This window comes from Berghia stephanieae, chromosome 13 (genome assembly GCF_034508935.2).
Source record: "Berghia stephanieae isolate SIO BIC M18660-M18661 chromosome 13, UCSD_Bste_1.3, whole genome shotgun sequence".
Taxonomy (NCBI): Eukaryota; Metazoa; Mollusca; class Gastropoda; order Nudibranchia; family Aeolidiidae; genus Berghia; species Berghia stephanieae.
Window position 1 is genome coordinate 3,299,341 of NC_088372.1, and position 9,417 is coordinate 3,308,757.

Genomic DNA, 9,417 nt, shown 5'->3' on the forward strand with positions numbered 1-9,417 from the left:
AGTCGCGTGGCAAATTTTGGGGAAAAAAAAAGAAGCGAAAACAAAATAATGAAAAAAAAAGTGCGAAACTTGAGAAATGTTGCAGCTTTGCCTGGGCCCAAACCAAGGGAAGCTACTCTCTACGGATAATGATCCTTTAAAATCTTTGTAACAACAAATGAATAAATGTAGCCTCCTTAAATATAATTAATTCTTTTATATATATATTTTTTCTGTATCGTGTGTTAATTTTTGCTGAAACGCTTAGTTCTCCTCCGCAAATTTTTTGGCAAATTTTGTTTTTTTGGGGGGCAAATTTTGGCAAATTTTAGGTCCCAATTTGGCAAAAAATGCAGATGACAGACTATCAAAGTACTTAGTTTGAGATCACATAAATGTCTCATCCTGGCGTTAAGCGCAGGCCCCAACTAAGAGGAATACACTCAAATGTTTACAAATTATATATAACATGTAAACATAACATAATACAGTGCATAACAGAGAGATGATTTACAATGAAAAAAAATATCATCTCCCAAAACTAACTATACATTCGACTGTTTCCTCCCAGCCCCAGCCAGGACTCATGCCAGGGCCAGGACAAAACCAAGTAATCTCATTCCAAGACAAAGACAGAAAGCATGTTGGAAAACAGATATAAGGGGATAGAAGACACAGTGTGTACCTCCCTGCCCACTATGGGAGGTCAGGAACCCCACCCAGTGTCTTTTATTTAAGAGAACATAATCAATATCTAATGGCAGAGAAACAAAAATCCAACACGTTTTGTAATGTCTAAAAAAACGGTATTTACATTTGTATTTCCATCAAATCAGATTTATGACATTATTCAAACAGATCAGGTCTCGACATCATTCAAAAATACACTCAAACAGTATTCGCATAATTGAACTTTTATATGGCGTAATTAATATCCACTAAACGTGCTCAAAGCGCTTTACAAGTGGTCCCTGACCAACAACAACACTTAATATATAGAATGAGACATGATGCCTGTTAGGCGATATTACAATTTTTTCCGACAGAGACAAAGCTGGTAACGGCCAGGTGCTCATTTTACACCTGAATACGGTGAGAGAATGTGAGTAAAGAGACTTTTCCAAGGACTCAACTATACGCCAAGAGAGAGGCTCAGACCCAGAATCTTCTGATCTGAAAGTGAGTGTCATACCACAAGGCCACATAGCCGCAGAATGACCTGACTCAAACTCAAACAGACATTCAATCACATATCAACATTATCCAAACAGACATTCCATCACATATCAACATTATTCAAACAGACATTCCATCACATATCAACATTATTCAAACATTCATTCCATCACATATCAACATTATTCAAACAGACATTCCATCACATATCAACATTATTCAAACAGACATTCCATCACATATCAACATTATTCAGACATTCATTCCATCACATGTCAACATTATTCAAACAAGACATTCCATCACATATCAACATTATTCAAACAGACATTCCATCACATATCAACATTATTCAGACATTCATTCCATCACATATCAACATTATTCAAACAGACATTTCACATATCAACATTATTCAAACAGACATTCCATCACATATCAACCTTATTCATACGGACATTCCATCACATATCAACATTATTCAAACAAGACATTCCATCACATATCAACATTATTCAAACAGACATTCCATCACATATCAACATTATTCAAACAAGACATTCCATCACATATCAACATTATTCAAACAGACATTCCATCACATATCAACATTATTCAAACAAGACATTCCATCACATATCAACATTATTCATACGGACATTCCATCACATATCAACATTATTCAAACAGACATTCCATCACATATCAACATTATTCAAACAGACATTCCATCACATATCAACATTATTCATACGGACATTCCATCACATATCAACATTATTCATACGGACATTCCATCACATATCAACATTATTCATACGGACATTCCATCACATATCAACATTATTCAAACAGACATTCCATCACATATCAACATTATTCAAACAGACATTCCATCACATGTCAACATTATTCAAACAGACATTCCATCACATATCAACATTATTCAAACAAGACATTCCATCACACATCAACATTATTCATACGGACATTCCATCACATATCAAATTTATTCAAACAAGACATTCCATCACATATCAACATTATTCAAACAGACATTCCATCACATATCAACATTATTCAAACAGACATTCCATCACATATCAACATTATTCAAACAGACATTCCATCACATATCAAGATTATTCAAACAGACATTCCATCACATATCAAATTTATTCAAACAAGACATTCCATCACATATCAACATTATTCAAACAGACATTCCATCACATATCAACATTATTCAAACAGACATTCCATCACATATCAACATTATTCAAACAGACATTCCATCACATATCAACATTATTCAAACAGACATTCCATCACATATCAACATTATTCAGACAGACATTCCATCACATATCAACATTATTCAAACAGACATTCCATCACATATCAACATTATTAAAAACAGACATTCCATCACATATCAACCTTATTCAAACAGACATTCCATCACATATCAACATTATTCAAACAGACAGTCCATCACATATCAACATTATTCAAACAGACATTCCATCACATATCAACATCTGGGTGGGGTTCCTGACCTCCATAGTGGGCAGGGGGGTACATACTGTGTCTTCTATCCCCTTATATCTGTTTTCCAACATGCTTTCTGTCTTTGTCTTGGAATGAGATTACTTGGTTTTGTCCTGGCCCTGGCCGGAGTCCTACCAGGGAGGGAAACAGTCAAATGCATAGTTATTGTTTTGGGAGATTATATTTTTTTCCTTGTAAATCATCTCTCTGTTATGTATTATTATATTTGTTATTTTGAATGTATAATGTAAGCATTTGAGTGTATTCCTCTTGTGTCCGGATGAGAGTTATAGGTGGTCTCAAACTAAGTACTTTGATAGTGTGCTCTTGGAATCTACATCTGATCCCTATTTGTTTCCAGTTCCCCTATGTCTTACTTTTTCTTGGGTGCTTTATTTGTAATTCTAGAACTTTTTACTATCCCATTTTCTTCCTTTTTACTGGCGCTGATATAACCTAAATGTGTTGCAAGCGCCGTAAAACCCTTAAAAACAAACAAATAAAAAAAACATATCAACATTATTCAAACAGACAGTCCATCACATATCAACATTATTCAAACAGACATTCCATCACATATCAACATTATTCAAACAGACATTCCATCACATATCAACATTATTCAAACAAACATTCCATCACATATCAACATTATTCAAACAGACATTCCATCACATATCAACATTATTCAAACAGACATTCCATCACATATCAACATTATTCATACGGACATTCCATCACATATCAACATTATTCAAACAGACATTCCATCACATATCAACATTATTCAAACAGACATTCCATCACATATCAACATTATTCAAACAGACATTCCATCACATATCAACATTATTCAGACATTCATTCCATCACATATCAACATTATTCAAACAGACATTCCATCACATATCAACATTATTCAAACAGACATTCCAAATAGGGAACAGAAGTAGATTTTGTGTATTATCAAAGTACTTAGTTTGAGATCACCTAAAAGTCTCATCCAGACACCAGCACAGAATCCCACTCAGAGGATTACAGTCAAATTATGTTCACATAATATATTCAAAACAGAACATATAACTAAAATTACATAACAGAGAGATTATTTATAAGGAAAAAAATCATCTACCAAAACTAATACAATACATTTGACTGTTTCCCTCTAAGTGTGTTTGTTTGTTGTTTTTAAGGATTTTACGGCGCTTGCAACACATTTAGGTTATATCAGCACAGTAAAAAGGAAGAAAATGGGAAAGTAAAAAGTTCTAGAATTACAATTAAAGCACCCAAGAGAAAGTAAGACAAAGGGGAACTGGGAACAAATAGGGATCAGATGTAGATTCCAAGAGCATATCACCAATGTACTTCGTTTGAGATCACCTATAAGTCTCATCACGACACAAGCACAAAATCCAAGAAAGAGGAATACACTCAAATTCTTACACTATACATTCAAAATAACAAACATAATAATACAAAACAGAGAGATGATTTACAAGGGAAAAAATATCATCTCCCAAAACAATAACTATGTTTCCCTCCCAGCCAGGGTCAGGACAAAACCAAGTAATCTCATTCCAAGACAACAAAGCATGTTGGAAAACAGATATAGGGGGACAGAAGACACAGTAAGTAGCTCCCTGCCCACTATGGGAGGTAGGAACCCCACCCAGTCCCTCTAAGTGTAAGCCAAGGACTCCAGCAAGGACCAGGACAAAACCAAGCAATCTCATTCCAAGAGAAAGACAGAAAGCAAATCAGAAAACAGATATTAGGGGATAGAAGACAGCAAGTGACCTCCTGCCCACCATTGGAGGTAAGAGGGCTCCACCCAGAAACTCTCAGATTTAGCATTGAATTTTTGAAAATAAATAAATAATAAAAATAAAGAATCATCGCCTTTGCTCAAATTCACACCTTATGCTTGGACTAACATTGACTCCATCATCTCTGTATGGTTAAGTTCATGACTATTCACACCAAAAAAAAAATATAAAAATTCACAACTGGTAATATATTAGTTACATACAAGGTTTTCATGATTATCCCTCTTAGTTGTTCAATGTAAAATTATGACGTATCTTTGGATGGATCTAGATATAACGTATAACGAACTATTTTCACAGACCTCGCTATACTATTTAAGTAAAGAGCAAAAATGAATATAACAGCTTTTTAAAAAAATAAATGAATAAAGAACAAAATACCAAACGCGGAACATTTCGGGATCAAAACCCTTCTTCAGCCATTAAAAAAAAACAATAAAAATAATACATTACTGCAGTCTATCTGGGCTTTTTTATTTGGTCTGAAGAAGGGTTTTGATCCTGAAACATTCCGTGTTTGGGATTTTGTTCTTTTTTGAAGCTATTATATTCATTTTTGTTCATTCTGTGTTGAGATAGTTCCCTAGAGGGAGGGAGAGAGAGAGAGACAAAGAGAGAGGGAGACAGAGAGAGGGGGGGGGGGAGGGGGGAGAGAGAGAGAGGGGGGAGAAAGAAGGAGAGAGAGAGAGAGTATTCACGAACCAGGCCTACCCTAGCACTCCATTGCCTATAGCTGTAGGCATACTTAGCATAATATGGACTAATTGGATTCAATAGTCTGATATCACGTTGCCCAGCAACGGCCACAAAGAAAATTGGTACTTTTTATTTTTCACGCTGGCGAGAACTTTTCATATGTCTTGTGATCAGAATGTGTAAAAGTCAAAACATGATCAGATTTATAATGATTTTTTTTCCTCTGGATATGCTTTTATGCTCGTCAGAGAAATATTTCATAAGGGCGTCCGCCATTGTTCCGATAGTTTAGAGCCCGTTACTAAGTTACCATGCGTCATTACGAGGGAAGTGACATTACGACTGTTGAAGCGTATTCATTGTACATGGAGATATTAAGTGGGTTTCAGCAACCCTGTCATATCCAATTAGGCTGTTAAAAGTCCCTGCTATAGCCGATAAATTCTAATAAAGGCAAATAGAGAGAAGAAAAAAATATGGGGATTTTAAAAACCCCTGTTATAACTGGTTGCATGTTATATCCAGATCTGTTATAATGAGGTTCTACTGTAATAGCAGTTTTCTGTGAGAGATGAAAACAAAGACTTAGCAGGTTTTTGAAAATCATTTCCTCAGATGTTGCCTTCCTTCCATTTCCATCGTGCTGTCTATTATTTGAAACCATTCTACCCGTGTATTTATAATTTATAAGATTGTCAGTGTGTAGTGGAAGATGAAAGATGATTTCTCGTGTCAGGGACTCCAGGTTCATTCTTTGTCTGTGTTGTTGTTAGTGTCAGTGTGTAGTGGAAGATGAAAGATGATTTCTCGTGTCAGGGACTCCAGGTTCATTCTTTGTCTGTGTTGTTGTTAGTGTCAGTGTGTAGTGGAAGATGATTGATGATTTCTCGTGTCGTGGACTCCAGGTTCATTCTTTGTCTGTTGTTGTTAGTGTCAGTGTGTAGTGGAAGATGAAAGATGATTTCTAGTGTCAGGGACTCCAGGTTCACTCTTTGTCTGTGTTGTTGTTAGTGTCAGTGTGTAGTGGAAGATGATTGATGATTTCTCGTGTTGTGGACTCCAGGTTCATTCTTTGTCTGTTGTTGTTAGTGTCAGTGTGTAGTGGAAGATGATTGATGATTTCTCGTGTCAGGAACTCCAGGTTCACTCTTTGTCTGTTGTTGTTAGTGTCAGTGTGTAGTGGAAGATGATTGATGATTTCTCGTGTCAGGGACTCCAGGTTCATTCTTTGTCTGTGTTGTTGTTAGTGTCAGTGTGTAGTGGAAGATGATTGATGATTTCTCGTTTCGGGGACTCCATGTTCATTCTTTGTCTGTGTTGTTGTTAGTGTCAGTGTGTAGTGGAAGATGATTGATGATTTCTCGTGTTGGGGACTCCAGGTTCACTCTTTGTCTGTTGTAAGGCTGCCAGTGCTTCTTTCTTTTTCTTCACTGGAAATATATAGGAAGAATAGAAATAGAAAAAAAAGTTAATATCATGATAATATTGAATATTGATGATAATAATAATAATAATAATAATAATAATAATAATAATAATAATAATAATAATAATAATAATAATAATAATAATAATAATAATAATAATAATAATAATAATAATAATAATAATAATAATAATAATACATGGCATTTATATAGCACTTTACCCCGTTGTCACAGGCTCTAAGCGCTTTATAGTGATATAAGACAAAACATGTTATAGTAAGATAAGTTTGATGGAAAAGTGATACGAATTCAATTTAACAAAAACAAAATATAATAGTATTTTTGCAACATTATGACGTAAAAAGATAAAACTTTAACTTAAAGTGAGATTTGAAAGTTGTCAACGCGTAACTCTCTACACTTGTGTTACAGATTATACATATAACTATTACAGGAAAAATAACTCTTATTTCACATTCTCAGGCCAAATTTTGTCGTATGGATCCCTTTTTTTTTCTTTTTTTTTTACCAGGTTCATAACAGAATAACATAAAATTTGAATCCAATTTTCATGTTATAGAGATCTTCAAGCGACGATTATCAAAATTCTTCAGCCTAAACAGCTTATACTACAATGACTGTCACATTCAACAACCCTCCCCGCCCTTGAATACAAATACTCAGAATTCAGTCGACTTCCAGAAGAAATTCAGATTCAGATTCAGAACCATCTAATTGAATCATTTGTTTTGTTTGTTTTTAAGGGTTTTATGGCGCTTGCAACACATTTAGGTCATATCAGCGTAAAAAGGAAGAAAATTGGATAGTAAAAAGATTCTAGATGTACAATAAAAAGAACTTGAGGGGAAAAGTAAGACATAAGGGGGCATGGTTGAAATAGGGAACAGGTGTAGATTCCAAGAGCACACCATCAATGTGCTTAGTTGGAGATCACCTAAACGTGTCTCACCCATACACCAGCTGCAAGATCCCACTAAGAGGAATACACTCAAATGCTTACATTATCCATTCAAAATAACAAACAAAATACATAACAGAGAGATGATTTACAAGAGAAAAAAAAAACATCTCCCAAAACAATAACTATGCATTTCACTGTACCCTTCTCAGCCAAGAACTAGGTCTAGGGCAAAACCAAGTAATCTCATTCCAAGACAAAGACAGAAAGCAAATTAGAAAACAAATATAGGGGGATAGAAGACATAGTAAGTACCTCCCTGCCCACTATGGGAGGTCAGGAACCCCACCCAGATATAGGGGGATAGAAGACAAAGTAAGTGCCTCCCTGCCCACTATGGGAAATTGAATCATATGAATCACTGGTCAATAGACTTGAACAACCTATCATCACTCCGGCACAGAGTCTCCGAACCTTTCGGAACATGCAAAAAAGTTTGTGGAAACCGTAGTTCGAGGAAATAGTTAGTTGATTTTTATTTAGCTGATTTTTTTCCTTCTATTTTCTATCTGCTTTGCCTTGCACTGTTTCATACATCCACACCTTTTCAGATTAGAAAATGGTAGGAGCTGCCTGAAGCCGGTGATCGTGAATTTACTAACGAAAGAGTGAAAAAATGGAGAGGCTTCGTATGGGAACAAAACAGACAATGGACGTTTCGGGTACAAACCCTTCGTCAGCACAACAATACACAAATTAATGTGGAAAACAAATAAAATAAAATAAAATGCAAAATAACTTGTATCATTCATAATGCAACCACCATTGAGTACAGACGATACAAGTTATTTTTCATTATATTTTATTTGTTTTCCACGTTTATTTGTGTACTGTTTGTACCCGAAACGTAAATTGTCTGCTGTTATGTTCCCATAGGAAGCCTTTCCATTTTCACTCTTTCGTTAGTATACGATCACCGGCTTCAGGCAGCCCTTATTGTTTTGATACTGATACGGCAATTACAATATACAAATATCGTACCAGCATAAATGTTTTCGAGATCATAATATCTCAACTCTTCTTCTGTCAAATGACTTCTTGGAAAGAAAATGGACTTGATAAAAGGACGGTAGAAAATTCCCAGGAAAATGGTTGACCCCACGACAAGGTACACTTTCCTCACCCATAATGGGGTCATTATTTTGATGTAAGTTTCTCGAATTTTTGAAAACAGCCTCATCTTTACAATTTTATGTATTGGAAATGTAAACGACTGGTTCAACTTTTGGTTGTTATTTTTTTCCTTCACTTTTCTAGTGTTTTTATCAGACTGAAACACTAAGTTCACCTTGTTTCGTCAACTTTCGTTTTCAACGAAGGGGAAGTTACTCTTAAAATTTTAAACTTTAGTCTGCTAGGTATGAAGCGCTTTATTTCCTAATTATAATGTCATATTCTTTTCTTTTGTTTTCAGGGTAACTGTAAGAAAAATATAGAACAAAAACAGAAGAGGAATGACGAAATTGTATGCTTGACTTTTTTTTTTTTTTGACTAAGAAACTCACAACATTGCCATCCGGAAATATCATAGACCAACACACAAAACTATGTGTAAACCTTGAACGTTTATAGTATTTGATTTAAGTCTGGTTAATTACTCATAAACATGGGTGGCAAAAACAATAACAAAGACCTAAGTGACGTCTACTTCGTTCTATAGATAGTCAGCTTTCAAAGGTCATATTATGTTTTAGTTTACAAAGAATGTTCAACGGATGTCAATTTTTCTTTGCGCAGTCCCGCCCCGGGTAGGTTGAAGGCAGACTTGTGATTGTCATTG

At 35.1% G+C, this 9,417-nt stretch overlaps 1 protein-coding gene across 1 annotated transcript; it reads right to left on the reverse strand.

Annotated features, from left to right (window-relative positions):
- Positions 1–6,051: 6,051 nt before the first annotated feature.
- Positions 6,052–8,952, reverse strand: LOC144958904 (uncharacterized). The gene is made up of 2 exons (XM_078891188.1): positions 8,619–8,952; positions 6,052–6,661 (listed from the first exon to the last, which is right to left on the reverse strand). The coding sequence occupies exons 1-2, from the start codon at positions 8,815–8,817 to the stop codon at positions 6,561–6,563; spliced, it is 300 nt and encodes a 99-aa protein (XP_078747314.1). The 5' UTR covers positions 8,818–8,952; the 3' UTR covers positions 6,052–6,560.
- Positions 8,953–9,417: the final 465 nt, after the last annotated feature.

Excerpts from the sequence above, each read along its gene's own strand:
- LOC144958904 (XM_078891188.1), bottom strand. The coding sequence starts at position 8,817 with ATGAGGCTGTTTTCAAAAATTCGAGAAACTTACATCAAAATAATGACC. Across the intron at positions 6,662-8,618 it reads TCTCGAAAACATTTATGCTG|TGAAGAAAAAGAAAGAAGCA; the intron begins GTACGATATTTG and ends ATATATTTCCAG.